The sequence below is a fragment of the Neodiprion virginianus genome, chromosome 5 (assembly GCF_021901495.1).
Source record: "Neodiprion virginianus isolate iyNeoVirg1 chromosome 5, iyNeoVirg1.1, whole genome shotgun sequence".
Classification (NCBI taxonomy): domain Eukaryota; kingdom Metazoa; phylum Arthropoda; class Insecta; order Hymenoptera; family Diprionidae; genus Neodiprion; species Neodiprion virginianus.
Window position 1 is genome coordinate 1,852,801 of NC_060881.1, and position 23,968 is coordinate 1,876,768.

Here is a 23,968-nt window from a genome sequence, read left to right on the forward strand (position 1 = left end):
GGCCAAAATATTAATTTGACAAACGTGTGATTGAAAAGGTTAATCAATGTCTTGCAACAGCTGTGCACTGAGACTGGATCATTCGGTGGGGTTTTTTTCTCGAATCTCACTCGTCGGGTCAGCCAAAAGACAAAAATAAAAAAAAAACTCGAATAAAAAACGTGACGGAATCAATGTTTCTTACATCTAATCGTCGACTCTTTCAACGATTTTATAAATTATATATTATACCGGTGATATTTTATACAGGATTGTGTAAATCGAGGTTATGAATTTAGGTATGAATTTCGCAAGCTTAATTCCCGATCTTCCGACATTGTTCGAAGATGACGAACAGGTTTAAAATATCCTTGCCGTCCCGCTGCCGATCGTTCGATCGAAATCTATCATCAAATATTCTCGACAAATATCTTACTATTTAAAATTAATTCGAAGCGAGTCAAGTTCGGCCATTTTAATTATCCGCGTACCTCGATTCCCGCTCTCTTTCAATTGTTTCTTCAACTCGTTCGGATCCCGCATACGTATATACTTACGTTGATACAATTTTACTCGGCTCGACCGATGGCCTAGAAGGTTTTATTTTTCAATCACATCACCCTCTCCCTTCAAACACACCATCGTTCCAATTCCGAAAACAAACGTACCCGTAAATCGCAAAAGTGATTCCAAAAAAACAAAAAAAAAAAACCGGGAGACGAATTGGAGCCGCATGCGGGACCGTCATCGGGCATCGGTGAAGAACAAACGCGTAACCAGGACCGAACGGATCGGCTCATCGGCTGTTAAAGCGACGAACGTGTGTGCCTATCGTCTATCGCAAGGTAGGGGGTGTCCAAATCTCCAATTAGCCCTCAAGTCCCTCCCCTCGGGTGTCCAATGGAACGGCAAGGACGGGTTTTAGTCAACGCCCCCAATCCCCCCTCGTTTCGTACGTTCCTCGTGGCGTTTCACGAGTCACAGTCAGTTGGTGACCGCCGAACGAAACGGTTCAACCGCCGCCGCTACGCCGGGTAATAAACAAATCGCGCATAATTCACCGTCGCAGCTTGTCTGTGATCCAGGCGAGCGACCCCCTCCCCCGAAAGTAATAAAAAAAAAAAATAAATAAAAAAAAGAAAAATTATAAATCACGCCCGAGGTCTCGCAGACAATTGTATTTGTCGAAACGAATGATTTTCACTTGCGTGAAGTTTCGTTACAAACAATCATCGCGATGGTGATGATTGTATTCTAGTTATTTATTGCCTCTTCGACCGTATCGGGGGACGATACGAGGCGAATATCTTGAGGAATAAAACAATAATCTTTTGACGTGCGAGAATTCCTCTTCCGGAAAACTAAACGACAAGTCGAAACCCGTTCACGTTGCAAACTCGTCGATTTGTGTATTTCTATATCTATGTATGTGCTCATATAGACGTATATCCACGCTTTCTCACGATACAACGTATATACGTCGTTCTTGCCAGCATTGAATGCCTAAAAATTGTGATCCTCGTAGGTATTGTATCATACATACCGTTTGACGGATGCGTGTTTATAAATAAAAAAAACAACAACAACAATAATTCACGCGATTATTACTAACCGTAAAAACAACCGTTGTGTGTGATATTTAAAAAACGAATCTTATTTAATGTAAAAACGTGGCAAGAACAAGAATAAGAGAAAAAACAGAAAGAACAAGAAATAAAAAGCGTAACACCGGTTACAATAATAATAATAATAACAACAACAACAATAATAATAATTGCAGAGTATAAACATTATATATATAAAAATTAAAAAATAATAAAAATATAAGTAACAAGCGTCGGTTAAACGAGATGCTAGGCTAAGAGATAAACAGGACTAATTAATTGTCGGTATTTAAGGGGACGCTCGTAGAGGAGGTCGACGGTGGTGGGCGGAGCGGGGGGAGGGGGGGAGGAGGAGGAGGAGATATTTTATTACGTATAACAGTGTCGGGGTTTTTTTTTTTTTTTTTTTTATTCTTTCCCTTTTCTTCACCTTTCTACGCTTCGAGTGCAGTGTGACATAATCGCCAATTATTTTCTCCTCCCGCATCAGTGTGCAGCCTGGGTTTAGTTTATATATTATTATATATGTATATGCGTAATACAATAATATCGGAATCTCGAATGGCCGAGATCGCAGTGCCTCGTAATACAACCACCACTGTTACTAGTCGCGTTTCAAATTGTATAACCGCTGGTATCGGTGCACCGTCATCTTCATCGTCATCGTCGTCGTCATCTTCATCGACGTCGACGACCACGATCATGATCGTCGCAATAATACTCGCCCTCGTCACTCAGCACAACGGGGTTCAGGCTAATTGGTGGTAAGTTATCGATTACAAACTGGTATCGTAATATCAAACGCTTGTCGTTTTGTTCGCATATCGTTAAATTTGTTGTTACGTATGACGAAGACGCGTCGAATTGGTTAATAATAATTAAAATATCGAGAGGAAGAGCGATCGAATTATATGAGAGTTTCTTTTCTTCTCGCGACTATTCTTCGATTGTTTATTTACTTTTCATTTTATTTTTCAATTTTTCAATCACTTCGATATTCCTTGACTCGTATTTTCTTTTTTTTTTCTTTTTTTTTCATCCTTTCGTTTCCTCAATTCAATACTGTATTGATAATACAGAAATTTACTTGTAAGCTTGTAATATCGGCTCTTCGTTCGTACATGTATACATTGTTAGGTATACCTGTAATATAGTTGACGATCGGTAGTCATAGTCTGTAACGATCGTGACGGTTGTAAAAGTGCGTCACTAATACGCTTTTAACACGTTTTCCTTATTGTAGTGCAGCATGCGCAGCAAGCCTTTATTATACGCTGCACAGGCATTGCGCGTACCAATGTATTTAGAAAGTGGCGAGATTGTATTTTTTGTTGTCGTCCCCCCCCCCCCCCCCCCCCCCAGACCGAAGCTTTTGACGCTTTTTTTTTCTCCTTTTAATTTCGATGTTTTTTCCTTCTTCTTCTTCTTCTTGATCCGAATTTCGTGCGGCAGACATGCGAATAAATAATATCTTGCGTACGGAAAGACGTGAAAAAACGAAAACAAAAAAAAAATATCGTAAAAAAAAAAAAATGGTCCACCGAGAGATGTAAAAAATTATAAGGTGGAAAAGAGAAATCGCAAGGCTGTGGAAAAGTTGCTTGCTCTTAAAGAAAAAAGAAAAAGAAATATGAAATTGTCGAAGAAATGCAGAGCGAGGAGTTTAAAGATCGTACCGACGCGATGGGAAAAAACGATGAAATAAAATGACCCGGCAATAACTGCGAAAAGTAATAAAAAATCTGTCTCGTTATCGTAACGAGTTACATACAAACACGCGAAACGTAACTTTGCGTATAATAATAATAATAATAATTATTATTATTATTATTATTATTATTATTATTTACTTTGAAACTTTAACCCCGAATTTGCGGAGTTGCAGTTGCAGTTGCGCTTCGAGCTTCGAGCTTTTTTGCGGCGAACGGACCGGGCTAATTAACAAAGCCGATTTGCAAAACATTATATATCATCACGGTACAAAGTGTTTTTCCGCAGGTTACATTTGTGAACGGTGCGAGGGTGAAAAGATTTTTTTTTGAATTTTCATCGCAGTCGCTTATTTTGTTCCTTTTCCATCATTCTTTAAAAATTTTATTTCACTTCAGACAGTGACAATTTTTCTTGTTATTCTTCGAATTCTTTTCTCTCCAGAGTTTCATTCCGTTGTTTTCCTTTTTATTTATTTATTTATTTATTTTTTTTTTTTGTTTTTTGTTCTTCAAATTTTATTCCTACCATTCATACCGTTCGTACTATGTATTACATATATTACATATATTACACAGTACAGGCACCTTGCATTGCTTACGTTTTATTTTTTTTTTTTTTTTTACTACGTATCACGAATCAGCGCAGAAACACGTCTGACTAGTACTTACGTTACACGGGACAACGTTTCTGGCTGCATCAGATGCGCGTTGGTCGTACGTGACTTGAAAGTTTAGTTCAAACTTGATGCGCAACAACTATGCTCGTGTTTAGATGTGTACCGTGCACTACCCTTTACCCTACTTCTTTCTCCTCCTTCTTCTTCGTCCTACACGTATCAACGTGTACGCGATATCCAGTCGTTAACATAACGCTCGTTATTCTCTTATCATCGCTACACTCGATCCTGGAACGTGTTTTTGAAATTATTTTTTTTATAATATTATAATAATCTCGATTTCAGAGAACAATTTTTTCCCATGTTCGTGCCCGTAATTTACCGTTTCTCGGCTTTACTCAAATATATACTGCGATATTTTCACATTTGTTACAGATTGTGGAAAAAAAAATTCGCGTTACAGAGAGGTCTGTAATTTTATGATCGAATATTGTTGTACTGTTCGAAATTTTCGCTGGGATGAAAAAGAAAAGAGCATAAAAAAGAAGAATACAGTCAATTCGAAGGGGTAAAATACGCAAATATTCTTTTTCTTCCGTATAATAAACACGGGACGACAAAATGATCATCGTTTCTGAAAACTTGGTTAAATCGATATTAAAAATTCGTTCAATAAAAATATTGTTGCTTTAACTTGTATTTGTAACATATTTTCACAATTAATACACCGAAAGTTTCTTTGTTCTGAAATATTCTTTCAAATTTTATCGATTACTTTTACAAGGTGTGTGTATATATGTATATATATATATATGTATGGGTACCTGTAATATCTGATTATAGCCTGCGCAACATAAAACTGTGCGTATGGAATAGCACCGAAGTTTAGGGGCTTTAATAAAGCGATTTTATTAAGCAATATCAAGAAGAAGACAGGAATCCAGGGACGCGTTGAGTTTACGATAGCAATTAAGAATCGCATTATCGCCTTATTTTATTCCCGATACCGCTGCCGCTTTCTCCCCCCCTCCATCTTCATCCTCTACGTCTCTTAAAAGCGCATTTTGTAATATGACGGATATTAAATGCCGTGCATGCGCTTTTAGTTCACACCTTATACGACTTTTCTCCCCGGTATTTATTTCTTTCACTCCAAACTTCACGCCCAGTAAAAGTCACGTGTGTATCACAGGCGTTGTACCTACATTTATGTACGTACACTTGGGGACAACGAATCTGAGACGGCTAATTTTTTCCACCAGACAGTTACGTTGGCGACACTGAGAAACCCGCAGCGCCACGGTCGGCCGAGCGCGAAACAAACTCGATCTCAGTAAACGTAACATAATCCATGACCGTCGAACCTAACCTTAGAATTGACGCGTCGATCCGACATTTATTGAGATTGAGTTTGTTTCGCGCTCGGCCGACCGTGGCGCTGCGGGTTTCTCAGTGTTGCCAACGTGACTGTCTAGTGGAAAAAATTAGCCGTCTCAGATTCATTGTACCCAAGTGTACATCCGTATCCTACACGTGGCTTCTCCTCTCGCATCTATTCTATTTGAAAAGACAAGATTTTATGACGCAGTTGCCTCTTTGTGCACTCTAGATTCAAATCTTGTTCCGCTGTCGTTTGCTCTTCGTGCGATCTTCTTCACCTCGAAATAACCCCGATCCATCCGTCCAACCTTTTACTGTTATTAAGAATGAATTATACACGATTCTGGTGTTGATGCTTTTATCGACTTCTTGTTTCTCATCGTTTTCGGAGAAAAAAGGATGTTATCGCAGGAATTAACCTCCGAAAATTAAAAATTTACATTTCACTAGATCTCGATACGTTTTGAAACTTTTCTTTTGTCCGATGGCTCAATGGACGCGGCTTTTCCAAACTTAAAACACCCCTTAGATTTTCACTTTGATCGGTTTGGTACTTTTTCGATTATTTGAATAGCAAAATTCCAAAAAATCGAATAAAAATTATGATATAGCTTGAGAATGGACGATTGGTTTTCAAAGAAAATTGGTACCGTGAGGCTTTTCGGATCGCTAATCACGAATGTAAGGTCAGATTTGCAAAATTCAAATTTGGCGTATTCGATAAGCTGAAAAAAAAAAACTAAATACATTTGGATTTTGATGAAAATTTGTACTCGTCGGTTTGTTGGGCGGCTGATCACGAATCTCAAGTCGGATTGCGAAATTCAAAATGGCGATTCAATACGGTGGAAAAAAGTCTAAAAATATTCCGATTTCGGCAGAAATTGGTAGGCCGAGGTTTTTTAGGTCACCGATAACGAATCCAAGATCGTATGCATATTTTCATGTAACACGGTATCCGAAGGTTTTAAAATCGTTAATCACGAATCTGAATTCGTGGTTCGAAATTCGAATCGGATGTTATTCTTTTTTTTTCCACTATAATCCAAAGCCGGTTGTTACGTACGTAAGAACGTGAATCAAAGTCGCGTCGTTTGTGTAAATATTTCGGCGTGTCTTACACGTATAGCGTTATTATCCACACAGCGATCCTTGGACAAATTGAACAGAATTTGTTGTTACAACATCGTATACAAGTTGCTCAACAAAGACATTTTAAAAGAATCCTTTTATCGCTCGACAAACTTTTATACCTACCGTCGATTTTCTCTTCCCCATCTTCATTCATTCCATTATCTGCCAGTGCGAATTTTATCCATCATCGTAATTTTTATTTTCCTCTAATCCCCCCTCACAGATGATTCAAAAACGGCAGTAAAATGGTAATCCTTGGATATACATCGCGTACACGTTGTACATCTACAATGCACGTACGTTCAAGGTGCACACATTGTGTGTATGCAAGCACACGCTCAAGCCAAATGGCAAAACTTAATGACGTACCATAAATCCGATGCCTTTCATTCTCCTTCTCATTTTTTCCTTTACTTTTATTACTCGACTTCTGATCTTTTCTCTTTTGCTTTTATTGTACACACCGCCTTCCTCACCGTTAGGATCCAAATAATGCAACCGGAACCGGATGCTCGTATACAACTGTAAAGATTTTTATCGAACAAAGATCATACGAACGTGTGTAACTACGATGTATTATCGATAGAAGTAAAAAAAAAAAAAAAAAAACGAGAATCTTTGGCAGTAACATTGAAATTTGGTACTCTTTTTTTTTTTTTTTTGTTTTTTATGATTTATTTTTTGATAACAACGTTTCAACAGCTGAAGTATGTTTAATAATAATAATATGTCATGAGAGAACCGATGTATAAAATACCCCGAGTTATTTTACGTTCAATATTATAGTGGTACAATATTATACGGTCACGCCATCTTGTAGTATCGTAAAAAAAAGAAGTAAAGCTGGGGGAAGGGGGAAGTAAAAAACACCGCACGCATATCCATGGATATATGTACATGTGTAGTACGTACGTGAAGCACAAAGAGAAAAGAGGGGTCTCTGCCCTCTCTCACAATCAGTTTGAACCCCCATTGCCGCTGCTGCTGCTGCTACTGCTGCACCACCACCATATCGCGTGCCCACCTTACCCCACGTAACCATATAAAAACTTATGGGTTTCCATCGATGGCTTATTGCGCTGCAGGGTATGCGCGATGCTGGGTTGATGCCGGGATTTAAAATCGGCATCTTTTATAGGTGTGATATGTTATTTGGCAATGCCAGTATAAATATGACTATGGTATAAAGGTACGTGTTATATATGGGGCCGTCGTCGTACAACGGTAGCACTGAGAGAAATTTTTAATTTTTTTCAATTTACGAAATCAGGTTGCAAATTTACAAATTCGACGCAGCTACGTAAATTACGATATGCATACATTTGTCTTCAATTCGCAATGAAGCTGATTTTGATTTTACTAAAAATTTATAGGAACGAGATAAAAAAAACTTCCAACACAGCGTAGGAAGTTACATGAAGAAATTTTGAACAGTGATATACCTACCTACTCATCTTCCGAAATGCGATATCTACGGTACGAATTTCTCTTTTTCAAAATAATCATCTCATGAACTGACGATTGAAAACGACACTTGATTCGAAATCGTTTAGTTCTAAAGTCGAGGGGTCGAACTCGGTAGCACTGCAGTGTTTTTTGGCGTTAAGCTGCTGCCTCCGAAAGATAAAAAAGTTAATGGGTATCTCTGCACAGTTGCGTTGCTTATTACCCTGCAGTCCTCCTCCTCCTCATCTTCATCCTCTTCATCCTCTTCATCTTCCATCTTCGACACAACAACACAGTGACTGCAGCAGCAGCTCGATCCGTCGCTCTTTTTCCACCGATCCTCGGTCCCGTCTCCATCTCGATGGTCTATTTCTTCTTCGGCGACTTTATCGTACCGACAAAGAAAATCGGCGAGCCGAAAGTGCTGCAGGTCCTCTTCGGATCCGCTTCGTTCGGCGTTGCAGCATCGGAGAGTCGAGAGGGACCAGCTAATGTCATAACAATGGGTGCTCTTCCCCTCCGCCATGGAAACCCACGGCTTTTCCAACTCTTGTGGATATGCATACGTGTACATACACGTAAACATACACATACTCATGGACATGTATACCTACTTTGTCGAGAGTCTCGAGGCATTTTTCTCTCTTGGTTCTTCTGGTGGTGCTGCAGCACTGCTGGGACACCATCATCCACGGACCGCGAAGAGAGGTGAACAGAATGGAATGAAGAAGGAGAAGAAGAGAAGCCTGCCTAGTCTCTTCTCGCTTCTCGCTTCTCTCCTCAGTTCCATTCCGCTCTCCTTTCTCTCTCTCTCTCTCTCTCCCCCTCGGTCTCTTCGTGACGCTGGTGGGTTCGTTACAAAGGGAGGTGCTAACAGCCACGAAACTCTCCTCTGAAGTAGCCGACAGGTAGACAATATGAAAAACTGACCCAACCTATGCCAGCCCCTCGGGCCTTCTTCAAAACTTGTTTTTGTTTCGTCATTTCCGAAGCCCTTGGTTGCGCTGCAGCGCCGGTTCACTCTTCTTCTTTTTGCCCTTCTTCTTCTTCTTCTTCTTCTTCTTCTTCTTCTTCTTCTGGTCCTTGGCGGCGATTTCCTCCACCCAACGATCTCCTCGAATCATAGCCCTAATCCCGGAGGGCGTTTAATTGAAGAAGTTGAAGTGGAACTGCGGTGCTTGCATTACGCGATACTTCGTTTCATGGATTCGCTGCTCCAGTTCTTGAATCTTGATCTTTGTGGTGCGGGCCTTGCGTCACGCAGCTCGTAATCAATCCACGTTGTACTTGACCAGAAGATCTTTGGATCTTTTGCGTTACCGACTTATAAAAAATACCATATGAAAAATTCCGCTAAACCAGCTTTTACATGTACGGATATTAAATGTTGTGAAATCTTCGGAGATGCACGGAGTTTTGAGTCCTTGGAAAGAATGCAAAGAAATTGTTTCCACATCGGTATAAAAAGTCGGGTAATTCGACGATATTTGTCCAAGTTAATGAACGGTTTAAACATTCCAATCCATCGTCAAATTCTTCCTTACCATTCTACCTGTGCGCTACCAAAATCCTAGTACCATTGTTAATTATCATGGCTTACCAAATCTTAGACAGCCCAAAAGGTGGGAGGTGACAATTTTTCCTCAACACGGATCGTTACGGTTATACCTAACCTAACCTAACCTAACCTTAATGTCTTGCCGCCACATATAACACCGTTGTTAATCATCATGGTTTACCATATTCTAGACAATCCTAAAGGTGGGAAGTAAAAACTTTTTCCTTTGCACGTTATATCGTTACGATTATACTTGACCTAACTTAACCTAATCAAACGAAGCCTAACCTAACCTAACTTCATCATTAAAATTCGATGAATATTCTTCATCGTTTGACCGTAATCATTTACGCGATACATAAAAGCGTTTTGCACAGCAGTGACGATGATCATCGTCGTCATCGTCGTCATCGTCGTCAGTCAGTCGGTTGGATATAAATCTACCGTCGAAGTTATGCAGCGAACTCGTATCGCGATGTTGCACACCCTGCAACTTGTCAAGGTGTCCATGCTCCTCAGATAGAGGTTAGGGGAAAAGTTCATTTCCTTCTCCGAGAATCGGAGATCAGAGAAACGCGACGAGTAGGAGGGGGATGCAGAATTTAACACCGTTCTTGGTACATGCATGTGCGTACATACTTACACCTATATTGCACAAGACATCCGCCTTCCTAGGCTGTAGTAGGATGAGGAGGATGGAGGCTCTCTTCGCCTGTTTTATTCAAGAGTCCATTACGCCGTCGAGAAACATTGCGAGAAAGAGAGCTAGAGATAAGAGGAGGAGAGACCCTTCGTCCAACTTTCCCCGCGGGATAAAATTGCATTCTGGGAGTTAGGGGGGAAAGGGGGGGGGGGGGGGGGGGTCAGTCAGTCGATGCTGCATCCGTGCTGCTATACTATACCATACCATAGCATACCATACCATACCGTACCGTACTATAGGACCGCGCGTTTTACGCACTGGCACAACTTTATTGGCGGGTATACATTATACATATTACATGTTAGATGCAGCAGCAGGCACACTCCGCGTGTCTCTAATACCTTAGATTCCCTCCACCACCATCCCAACACCATGTGTATACCACGTATACGGTACTGCACCGCAATTTGACTCATGGGATCGACGAGGCCCTTGCTCTGTCGCTTATTTATCGCCAAGGGTTGATTTTATTTCCCTTCTCAAACCACATCCCACCACCCCTAGTTCTTTTTTCTTCCTAGATTTATGCTGCCGGGGCTCAGGTTGCGCGGCTCCCCAAAAGAATGCCTCCCTCCTATTCCTATTCCCTTTCTCTCTCTCTCTCTCTCTCTCTCTCTCTCTTTCCTTCTTTCTTTCTCTTTTATTTACACAATTTATTTATTCATATTATTATTGCTCGCTGTATCGACTGTCTGTTGTTTTGCTCCGTGTTTACGGTATTGGTTACTCTTTGTATTTATTTCTTAACTTATTGTTATTGTAACGTTGAGATTTATGCATGTTCGTTGCTGATGTCTGACTACTATATGCTTCTGTTATGTTGTTTTCCGCTTAGTATAGTCTCACGTATCACTACCCGTACTCTTTCATTTGCCCTTTGGCCGAATTTGGCTACGGCGTTGATAAATGATTTGTAATCTAATCCAATCTCGTCTCTCTGATCGGAATTTTTACTCGATCTCTGTAGTTTCTCGCGACTTTTGCTTCTCTCGGAGAGTCGAGTATAACCGATTCGACAAAAAACTGTAACCTTACACTGTTAGAATAATTAAACTTAAACATAATGTCTCGGCAGGTTTACTTTATATTCTTGTTATTCGTTCACATTTCTGTTAATCAATATGACAGAATTGTTTTGTAATTTTAACGTTTAAATTGTCACATCAACGTTTAATTTGTAATTTTTACTTTTTTCCCCCATAATCATACACTAAGCAATTTGTTAAATCAATCGAAAAATCTTAGTGTACTTGATGGGACATTTTTTCTATTCTTTTTTTTTTTTCTTACCCAACCGTGTATATCATGAGAATACGATGGAATGTCCAATCGTTCGCAGAAAATGTAAGAATCGCGAGTTTCTATTAAATCATTTATTTTTTCATTAAATAAAAAAAAAAAAAAAAAAATTGACGTACCAACGCCGTTTTATCTTTTTCTACTTTATCACGATTAGAGTGGCGAATTGCAGTTGAGAATGTGCGAAACGGAGTTAATGTTGCACGAGCGTGATGGAATTTTGCGCGAAGGGGGTATACGTGGTGTTGTGGAAGGAGACACACAGAGAGAGAGAGAGAGAGAGAGAGAGGAGGAGAGACGGTGCTTGCGAGCTAGGTGATCTATAGCTGAAGATAAGCCACGCATTCAACAAGTGTGCCTCTCCGAGATAGCTGGCGGGGTAAAACCTGGGGAATTTCGGACGTTGGATACGTGCTGCGATCACGATCATCCTCGAGCCAAAACCTTTTTTCGCACAAAAGGGCTCTGTGTGTGTGTTAGGCCTGTAATAACGCGGCTTCGCCAACGACAAGTGGCTTTACCTCTCAATTTCAAGTTAGCGAAAAACGTTTCACGCGAACCGACGTCCTCTTTTTTCGTTTACAGACGCTTGTACAAATGCACTGAGAAAAATTTCATTTGTAATTTGACAAATTTTTGTTTAAACAATTTACGAACAACTTTTTGACATTGTTACTATTATTATTAAAACCGAATTATCTTGTAATAATGTCAAAGTAACGAAACCTGAGACTAAAAAATAATCGTTATTTGGGATTTTAAAATAACCCTCAAGGAATTGGTTTTTAATATCGAAGTTCATTTTGTCAAATAATGATTTGCCAAATCTCGGATAAAGATACGAATTGAGTAGCAATTTTTCTTACGCATGCATCGTTACGGTAACGTTACCGACATTATTTTCGCGAAAATTATCCTCCGGAACAAGAGTGGGACAAATCGCCTCCAGTCGTCTTTTTATTATTCATTCGAGTCCCCGAAATAATAATATCACGCCTATTCATCCGCAATCAGATAATATTGACACCCAACCTAAGCCAATCTGATTCGAGATTCTTCTTATCGCCTATACCTGTATGCATATTTTGGGCGAACGTGTTTTCTGGTTCATATTAAGTGCCGGGGGATTGTTGGGGTGGTGAAAAGTCGAGGAGAGGACCTTTCAAACCTTTTTCCTTGCCGTCCGGCTGTGTAGTTGTACGCCGCTTCTTCTTCCTCTTCTTCCTCCTCCTCTTCTTCTTCTTCTTCTTCTTCTTCTTCTTTTTACGGCGTAATGGTTCCCATTTTTTTCGATCACCTGTATCGTTGTCGTTCGGTTCGAGTTTTACCCCGGGGTCAAAACTCACGTTCATGTAATTCGGTAGCTAGACTCGGTTTAAAACTGTCGTACAAACTCGAGGATCATAAATAGAGAAGGTGATGAATCGACACCAAAGTGTAATCCAAAAGCTGCAAAACGTCGCGCAGAAAAGTCAATGACGCACGTTTTTTTCTTGTATCGGAGCCATTCCAGAGATCATAGAAGCACCGATATTTGGGATGCAAATGAATTTCATTGCGACATTGTTTCACAGGGTGGTCACTGATCAGGGTATTCTGAAAAACCTGGAACTGTCGTAGAATTTAATGAAATTCTGTAATAGTCGGGGAAACGTCGGCGGTTTTTGCGAAAAGTCAGAGAACCGTTTGCCATACGTTTTCTCTTCGTACAAACACGTCCCGCAATTTTTTTTAAGCTTCAGATAAATCAGATGGGATACAATTTTTCTTTACCACTGGCGGAAGGTTCTCTTCAAACTTTGAACACTCCTAAATATTACCTTACAAACGATTTTGCGCATCGACTAGACGGGACAATCCGACCCGAGCGACGGTTCGTACTTTCGTAAAACAAAAAGCAAAAAAAATTATACGAAATATACGTATATTTTTATCAATTTCCTGCAACCAATTTGTCCGAATTGGTAAGGGAAAATTATGAGACTTTTGTCTGAAAAGCCTGTAAAAAGTCGGGGAATTTCGCGACGAAGATTTAGCGACCACCACGAATATCACCTGTGTCTCATCGTCTCCAATTTCCCACTTCATCTCATCTCTTCCATTTTTTTTTTTTTCTTTTCCAACAGCAAACGCGACACACGCGCGTATATAATGAAATAAAAAACATTCCGAAGGGGTTGACGCGTATGTGCAACGCGTATATATCTGTTTGCCTGTGTGTGCTTGTGTGTGTTTGCGTGTGTATATTTGTGTGTACAGTACAAGGATCAAAACATAAATTACGCACGGGCTAAACCTGTCCTAATCCATCATAAATAACTCCTACGAAGCAGTGCAGGTCTGCGGTGTCGCGCATATTCCACCATGTATATATGCGGCAGGGATGAACAACTCAAACACAAATCTATATCCGTCGGTCGAGCCTGCATCGAGAAAAGGGAATATTCTCTGTCCCCTGAATTATTTCGAAATGATTTCGACTCGAAACCGACGGGTTTGTGGATCGCCGCCCTTCTCTTTTCACTCTCTCTCTCTCTCCCTCTCTTTCTCTCTTTCTCTCCATCCCTGCCGCTTGTATATGCACGGATGCTTGCACACCGACGCAGACGAGAATGTACAAATATCTATTATACACATGCGCCCGCAAGACGCGTTCTAGTCTATTGAACCTGCTGTCTGTGCCCCGTGTCTGTCCATGTGTATCATCCAGACGACTCAAACGGACCCTGGGCAAAGTCGAGAAGAGAGGGAGAGGAGGAGGACGTGGTAAAAAACGATTACGAAAAAAAAAAAATATTACATATATATATGTATGTATGTATGTAGACATTTTTAAGAAGAAGACGACGGCGAAGAAAAAAATTGTATATACATATACTGGGTAAACTGCTGCAGCTCTTTCCTAGGAGAGACTTCTTCTTCTCTTTACCTTCGAAAGCGACGACGACGACTACGACTTACTCTACCTCTCTGTGTGTATGTATATATAATATACCTTGGCCAGTAACGAAGAAACTAGCTAAGAGGGGCATGGAAGGAAGGATTACAGTAATGACAAATCGTCGTATATACGTATATATATATACATACATACACATGTTCAATCAGTGATCGTAATAAGTCGATAAACATTGCTCGTCGGAATCGTGTTCGACACCTGATTGATTAATTAGTCTCTCTAAAGACTGTGGAATATTAAATAAGAATCCACAAACAAGACGCTTGTAACAGATAGCAATACGGTGTAAATTACGATTATCGCCGTCGTCGCGAAGCTTTGACATTGCAACAGCTGATGATGACGACGATGATGATGATGATGATGATGATGAACTACGTTAAGATAAATGGGTATGCATCATCCTGCGAGTATGTGATGAAGCGACAGTCGGATACGTAAATGTATTGTTACAAATATACCTAGTTTGTGTACATACATACATACATACATATATATATATATAATATATTGTTGTACATATGTGAGAGCGATCGATTCGAAACTTAATTTGATCGCAGCTGTGCACGCGACCAGCCAATAAAATAGTCGGGATGATGGTACACATCGCATTCGGAATCGCGCGTGCCCGCTGTAATAACACAAGTGTAATTGTTACTAATAGTTATTACATGCCCATGAATATTAGGCCTGAATTTGTTTTACAAGTATGCCACAGCACGTATACGTGTATACGTGGAGAAAATTACACGGCGGGCGGGTTAGACGATTGAAAAAAGATTAGAAAAAGAGTTGCGACAAGTGTCGAATTTTTTATTTGATTTTTTCTTGGTAAAGAGGGTCAAATTCGTAACGTTACAATTTAACGAATTGTTAGTTTTTTCTTTTTTTTTTTTCTTTTTAAAGAAAAATGGTTATTTCGTAACTGTGGAATCGTCCGAAATTGAGTAAACTGTTTTTAAAAAAAGTGCAAAGTGTGTTCAGATTTTTGAAATTAAACTGATTTAACGTCGTCCGTTAAATTTTCAAAGCAATCATTTTAGTCTCGATATTTTCTTACGGAAATAAAATAACGAAAGATGAACGGTTCCGAAATCTTTCGTTATTTCATTTTCGCACGTTTGAAATTTCCGATATTTCGACCATTCGCAATATTGACTTTTATTTTTTTTTCCATCAGTTTTATTTACACTTAGGCCGATAAAAATTGACGCAGACAAGATTCTTCCAACAATTATTTTACACACGGGGTTGGTACAGTATATATAATATACGTGCAACATCGTCTCGCGCACGTTTTTTCGCGTGTTTAGCCTTCGCGGAGGTTCGTCGTCGGGATTTGTTCTTCCCTAGTAGGCAGAAGTCGATCGGCCGCATCCCCCTCTCGAGAATATAACCTGAAGGTAGCTCCATACATATAACATACCTTATACCCTTACGGACGCGTATATCTCTCCTCGCGTTCAACAAGGTAGTTAACTTACCCTTGTTCAGCCGTTCCTCCCTCCGCCACACGTTACACCATGTTTATTTCCTACCTCCTCCTCCTCCTCCTCCTCCTTCTTCTTCTTCTTTGCCTTCTTCGCCTATGTATGTCTGTACGGAATAGCGTCGATCGTGACTCACGGAGGCATCCCCGAAATCACCTGCATGCATCGTAAAAAAAGGAGGAGGCCGAGGAGGAAAAATAATGTGTAATGAAAGAGAAACGCATCCCCTACGAACACCCCTCGCCGTCACACCTTAGGGTGATTCATTTTTCAACATTTTTTTTTTTTTTTTTAAGGTGCCACTCGAAAAATTTGTGACAAATACTGAAGAAGAACATTGTTCGTAAAACCTGGAGGAGGTAGAAAAAATTTTGAGTTGGTTACCGATTATTGTTATGTTTTTTATTTTTATTTTTTTATGTCTGCACCTTACGGACTAGTATATATGTATACATATATGTTAGTTTATTTTTTTCGTATCGTGGTCCGATTAATCGTTGTTCGTAAAAATCAGTACCGAAAACGAAACATGGACATTATAACGTGACGCGGTACTCCTATTTCGGTAACAAAAACTGCTATCCAAATTTCTCCGAGAGAATTAATCTTTCGGATAAAAGACGAGAAGAGCCAAATACGGAATTGTTAGGCGCGGTTTGACGTTGATTGGTGAACGATTGATTGGACCGTGATACGAAACAAATAAACTATCGTGTGTGCTAGGGTGGTCCTTGTTTAGGGTGTTGACAAAGTTTTACCGCTCCATCACTGAAATCAATTTCAAATCATTTGAAAAGAGTCGCCAATTTTTTTCAGATTCTTACAGCAAGTCTGAGATAGCCCGCGTTGTGATCGAAGCTTCTTATGGAAGTGACGTGAGAAAAACTTTTTTTCGCACCATATATTTTATCGCGAAAGTAATAATGTTCAAAAAAATCTGTAACCGCGAGGTTTTAGTCGGCACAAGTGATGCTGTATGGAAAAAAAAATACACATCGTCGTACGAGGCAATCTAGACGAATTGCACTTCCTCTAAATAAAAGAAAAGTCAGGTTTCGAGGTTGTGCAACTCGTCTAGATTGCCTCGTACGACGATGTGTATTTTTTCCCAGACAGTGGCACTAATTCTCACCAAAACTTCGCGGTTACAGATTATTTGGAACATCATTACTCTTGCAATAAAATATATACTGAGAAAAAAAAGTTTCACCCGTGTTAATTTCCATAAGAAACTTCGATCACAATGCGGACTATCTTAGATTCGATGTAAAAATCTGAAAAAATTAGGCGATTGTTTTCGAATTATTTGAAGTTGATTTGGGGGATGGTATGGCAAAAATTCGTCAACACCCTGAATAAGGACCACCCTAATATATATATACATATATAAGTTCGTAAGGCATTCGCATAAAAATAAATAACAAATATTACAATAACTGGTAGCGACCTCTAAATATTTTTCCACCCCACTGCACCCCGCATCTTTTTCGCATTTACTGCTTCGTCCTGCAGGATTATACAAAACAGTGGCAAATGGTCTTCATCCTGCAATATCTCTCTCTCTCTCTCCGTCTCTCTCTCTCTATCTCTCTCTCTCCCTCCGCATCCCCGTATCGTAACCCAAATGACGTACGTATGTGACGAGGGGCGACTGCTAACTCGTCTCTTAATATTAAACACCCACGGGAGTTTGTCCTGCTCCTGCAGGGACCTCCAGACTCCCCGTGCATTCCTGATTCTCTCCGCGTCCTTGCGGTTATGTCGCGCTTTAGGTGGTTAGAGACCAAATCATGCGTAGTTTGCATCGCTGTGCGGTTACGTCATTGGCTAGTTTGCTGCCTACGAACAGCTCGGCAACAACTCTGTGAAAGTATCGTATCGTGTTGATAATAATCATCGTAATGAATACATTCGTCGAGTACATTTGCGGATTCACAATTTACCATGAAACTTCCCGAGAGCCTGAAGTTAGTAACGTTAACTTAACGATACATCGGCAAGAAGAATAAATCATTACTATCAAATTTAAAATGAGTTGGCTTTTCAGAATCGGTTTATATTTTGTTTACGACGGTTAAACTTCATTTCGGAAAATCGCGAAGGCGCGAATTAGCGATTTTTTTGTTAAACATGCATCGTTACGGTAAAGTTACTAACTTAATCCTCGTAATTTCTCTCGATTTTAGACAATTACGAATTCTGCGGATTTGGATAAATTATCACGTTCTTTACGTGAAATTCGATCAGGATTATTGTAAAATCGTTATCACAGACCATGAATTCACTTTTCAATCAATACAATCTTCGGAAACTAATTTTCTTTTTTCTATTGATTAAAAAATTTATATATTCGTACAACGCTGTGCATGTGTAAATGTATAATCGATTTGGTATTCAAAATATCTGTCAAATACTGTAAGATTAAATATAATTACACCGTGAAAAATATAACCTCTAACGAAAAAGAATTTTTATCCCGTTTTAAGAAATATATTGTACATAAAAATTCGAGAGACGGAGAACGAGAGAGAGACAGAGAGAAAATTCTTGAATTAAAAATCGAAAGGCCGTTCGCTATAAGCGCACGGTATCATAATAATATAATAGTACAATAACTTCACATAAATTTATGAAATTTATTATTCATTGAAGTGTTTTATTATTATTTATTATTGGTATAAACCTATAATAATACAATACTTTTACATAAATTTATGAAATTTATTATTCGTTGAAGTGTTTATTATCCACATACCGCAGCGGCAGCAGCAGCGGCGGCATTAACGTCGCTATTGACAATCTGTTATCTGCCTAAAACGACTCTCATGCAGACAGGGAAGACGCTTGACGCTTTATTGTAGCGAGCGGGACCATCGAATCGCAAATGATCTTTTACCTCTTGGCTGTATATACGTTCGTATACCTATCCGTAATACCTGAAGCGGGGCGGAGGGGGAAGGGGATCGAAAGTTAAGAGATAGAGAGAGAGAGAGATTCTCTCAACCTATTCGGAAACTCAACGGGAAGTCCATTCAATGGGGAAAGCAATTTTCTTCTCAGTGGGACGCTCGCCGATATTCTCTGTTACGTTGTTTGTTGCTCGCTGACGTTCTTTTGCCGCTCGAGCTAGTATATTAAAATTCATTTGTTGCGCTTGGATCTATTGCAAAACCTCGCAACGTCCGATGACTTGGTAAACTTTTTCTCTATCTATCGCATATCGCGATCGTTATTTCAGCCTGGATGGATATGATGTACGTAATACCTGGTCGAAGAGATTTGCGGTCCAAGTCATGCGGGCTAGTAATCCCAAGGAATTGTATACAAGTTGGAAGAAAAGAGGAAAACTTCGACTGGTACTCCTTGTACTATCTTGTAACTACCACCAATCGTATGAGTTGAATTTTCACTTCAAGTCTGCGAAGAATCGAAGAAATCAATGGACCTTTGGTCTCCGTTCTTCCTGACGTAGAGCTGATTAGATATTTTTTTTTCCTCCTGGAAATGACACCGTGTTGAAGTTGGCAACGCGAATCCAACGAAACATGATGGAATAACTTGTTGTACAATTTTAGAAAAACTTCCAAAGAGTCGTCTGTCCAAAACATGAACATGTTTACTTTGTTACGATTGACTAGATGAGTTTCGGACGATCCTGAGGTTCCGAAGCAACGACGTTTCCTAAATGTGCGTCGTTAAAGTTACCAACTTGAACGGATTGACCGATTTGGAAGAAACCTGGTCCACTGGTTTGACTCAATTTGATTCAGAACTGAGCTCCTGCACACTCCGAGCAAAATCCTTTTAGCAATAATTCTCGTTCTCCTTCCAGGCCATCACGTTGAAGTCACACGAAACGTGATGGAATAGCCCGTTGTACAATTTTAAAAGAACTTCTAAAGAGTCGTCGTTCCGAAATATGAACATCTTTACTTCGTTACGATCGACTAGCTGAATTTCGGACGATCGTAAGGTCCGGAAGTAACGATGTTTCCTAAACACACACGTCGTTAAGGCAACGTTACCAAGTTGAAACTCGTTCATCGGGCCATTCGATGTTTTCCGCTTGTTAATTTCTCGTTTGAATAGCCCGCCATTTCGTTACAAGCTCTCCTTTCGCCCCTTTCTTCCTTCCGTTCACCCTCTTTGTTTTTCGGACTCAAGGCTCGCGAAAATGGCGAAACTCAGGACTCCCCGCTAACAAGCGAGATATATTCGAGCGAGCAAGGGTTATTCCGATTTTTCAAGTGGACACTCGGAGCAGCGAGCGCGCATGCATGACTTACGCGCTTCACATGCTTCTCGAGCATCATCATCGTCATCCGGCAGGGCTATCCAGGAACGGAACCGTACACCAGCTCCCGCTTCATACACGGCGAACCCCTTCAGCCTTTCGTCCGTGCATCCAGAGTTCTACTCTCGAACAGCCAACCCCCGTCCTTTATGCTCTGACGGGCCAATGAACGAACAGCCGGCCAACGATTCCGTCGACGTACGTACCCGCAGCCTACATTCATACCCTACTATTTATTCATGCTCTTGCACCAACGAGTATCGCAAGGAATCGCTTCGGGAATCAACCAACGCCTCTTTTTTTTTCCCCCTTCTTCTTTTTCACCCCCTATTTTTAACCTCGCTCTTATCCTCCTCCTCCTCCGCCTTCTTCCGCTACCTCATTCTTCGTCATCCTCTCATCGCCATCTCTAGTGATGTAATTAGTGTATTTTTAATACATGCGAATCCTTGGGGCTTGCTCGACGTACCTTACAAGTACACTCGTCATCTGCTTCGGAATTACTTTCTCAAAATAAAAACAACCGCAGAAATCATTTTAAATATTGTGAACGCACGAAATTTAGCAAGAAATCTGTACACTATCGTCTTCTGGAAAATTTTTTGTAAAATATTCTTCAAAACGAATGACATTCGACATCTATGCTCAACGGTTTCTTTTATGTGACGTGAAAAGTGTGTTATGTACAGTTGAATGGCTTCCAGTTTATTTTCACCATCAGGAATTTAAAATATTTTCCTGCACGATGTGAACCAAGCTCGGTTATTCGACTATTACTGCTTTTCTTCTCTCTTCGTTCTTTTCCACGCACGCGTTACAGCGTCGCGTTCGAATGGCGGTGAAGCTTCCACACCTTTTCCAGAATCATTCTCAGAGACACTTGTGCCGGAAACTGGGAATTCAGTTCATTTACTCACGGAATGAACGACGGAATGCGGAAAATTCCTACTTTCCAAACTCTGCTGTGTGTAGAAATGAATGATCTCCAAGCTTCACTGCAGACTGCTTGTGTACGGAGGGTGAACGAAACCAAGGTACCCAAGGAAGAAGCCTGCAGTTTCAGGGAAGAATATCAAGACGAGAAAAGGGTCGTTTGCAGGGTGTAATGACTTGGCGATGAATTTGAAAATGTAGCAATTTTCATTCGCGACAACGCGACGTGGGGAGGATTGCGGTACAAACGTAACAGTTATAAAACTCGAGCAAATAGCAAATATTGTACGTGCACGGCATCCCCGCAGCGTGTATACAACAAACATAAAAACTACACTTAAATATGCTCAATGGCCATGCAATGCCCCGCACACTTCATTCCGTCAATGCGCTCGCCCGCCGAATTGTTTCATGAATTTTTTAACTGCGCAAAATCCCCTACCATTGAAACTGCTAGATTAAAAACTCCGTGCCGCGTTCTCGTTCTCGGTAACTCAGCAACTCTTCAACGAATCCTGCAAAATCTTGCGGAGACCAGCTATGGAAGGTATCCTAGCTATCTAATATCATTTCAATCTCGTCTCCTAATTACGCTGCTCGAGTCTATGCAAAGGACTCTCTCAAGATGCTCAAGACGAGGACGAAAGCTTGTAGATAACGAATGAATCGATCAATTAACGATGCTAAGGTAAATGAATCTACAAGATTGCTTCTGATCATGTTATGGAGCGAAAATTCTTCTAACTTTGCGTTAAATTTACAAGTCCTATGAAAAATGTGGCTTGTATTTCGAAATTTTCAAGGTGGAAAAATTTAATACACGTGGTGCCCAGTAAAAAATTCGTAATAAAGTCAAGGACATTTCCAGGACATTTGCACGTTAGTCAAGGACATTAAAAGACAAGAAAAATTCAAGGATGGTTTCCAGGATCACTGGTCACCATGTAATAGTTGTTCAATCATTACTCTTTGCGTACTGATCGGTGAGAGGTTACGATGTTTGAGATCTTCATTTCACTGCATCCTTTACTCCAAAGTCAAAAAGCATACAGTGTTTTTCTGATTTCCCTCTAATACAACAATGATGCAATGCTTGTTACAATTCCTCCGAAAAGGCTTGAGCAAAGTCTAGTTTCCCTTCCATTTCCTGCTTATTTTGAGGTAAGAAGATCAATGCTGACGAGTTTGAAATCCATGTTCTTACGGCGACGAAACATTGGAAACAGTTGTTGGTAATCCAATCACTTATATTCTGCAGATTTAATTACAGTACAATTTCCGAATGAAATATTTGAAGAGTCAAAGAGCTGGCTTTTAAAAATATGACTATGCTTTGTTTATCACGGTTTATCAAATCTCAAATGAAGTTATCCCAAACATGCATTGTAGGAGTAAAGTTACTAACTTCATCCTCACGAACGTCACGAATGATCAATTCAGAGTTCATGACCAAGGATCCTTCATCCTTCCTTCCTTCCTTCCTTTTCTCCTTCCTTCGCGGTTCCGAACGATCGTCAAAACGGGACCATAAGACGACCTCCTCTCCATTGTCGTGGAAAACCGGGACCAAGAACAACCCATTGGACCTTAAGCTGGCTGTAATTGCGGATTCTGTTTATCTCGCGATGATTCGTCATGATCGTGCAGTGCCAACTATGCTATAACAGGTGAACGCCTCGTGTCCTTGCGTGTCGCGCAACGTAGGAAAACATTACAAGGTACAACCCAACGTACATCCCGGTACCCACACGGCACATGCATCGTCCAGAGAGAGAGAGAGAGAGTATGTGTGTATTTCACAGGATGAGGAGATCGCGGTACGCCATTGGCCACCCCAGGCCCCGCCCGTAGCTAACTAACCCTCTGCGCTAATTACTGCCTCCTCTCTGCCTCCCGTCCCGCATTACATTCCCGACATGCACGCGCAGACTCATGTACCTTGTACTCCTCCGCGCCTATGTATACATATATAATGCCGCATTAAACGTGTATGGAGAACACAGGGGTTGCCTCCCAGCTCTATTGTGTTATTTTGCTTCCACCATATTCGGGATGAAACATGAAACGGGGCACCAATTCTCTCTCTCTCTCTCTCTCTCTCTCTCTCTCTCTCTCTCTCTCTCTCTCTCTCTCTCTCTCTTGCCATACGCCTCCAGCCATATTCGGCGTGTATGTACACGCCTATCATACCTACGTGTATTATACCTGCTCCACTGTTTGCCAGACTCATGTCAGTTTTCCAAACTGGGATAAAACCCAGCCTATTTCCAACCCCTGCCGCTACTGTTTATACCGAAAGTTCTGCGTGTTACATACTCAATTTTAGATATCGTGTTTGTCCGGATTTTGCACTACCATTCGACCCCGATGTCTGTGCAGGTGAAAACGTGGCCACTGGCGCACTGACGGTTACAGGGTGGCCACTGGTCAGGGAATGTCATGGAATTATTATGAAATTTTGGAATAGTTAGGGAAACGTCTGGGGTTTTTGCGAAAAGTCAGAGAATCGTTTGCCATATGTTTTCTCTTCGTACAAACACGTCCCGCAATTTTTTTTAAGCTTTAGATAAATTAGACGGGATACATATTTTCTTTATCATCGGCGGAAGGTTCTCTTCAAACTTTGAATATTCCTAAATATTACCTCACAAACGTTTGCGCGCATCGGTTAGATGGGACAGTCCGACCCAAGTGACGGTTCGTAGTTTCATAAAACAAAAAACATAAAAATTATATGGAAAATACATATATTTTTATCAATTTTCTACAACCAATTTGTCCGAATCGGTCAGGGAAAGTTATAACACTTTAATCCGAATGACCTAAAAAGCCAGGAAATTTTGTGATGGATATTTAGTGG

General features: G+C 40.4%; 1 protein-coding gene across 1 annotated transcript in view; it reads left to right on the top strand.

Annotated features, from left to right (window-relative positions):
- Positions 1-1,994: 1,994 nt before the first annotated feature.
- LOC124305472 (protein Wnt-4-like) overlaps positions 1,995-23,968 on the top strand; it is a 49,819-nt gene continuing 27,845 nt past the window's right edge. The window contains exon 1 of the mRNA XM_046764973.1: positions 1,995-2,347. Coding sequence (XP_046620929.1) covers positions 2,109-2,347 — 239 coding nt within the window. The 5' untranslated portion in view covers positions 1,995-2,108. The remainder of the gene's footprint in view (positions 2,348-23,968) is intronic.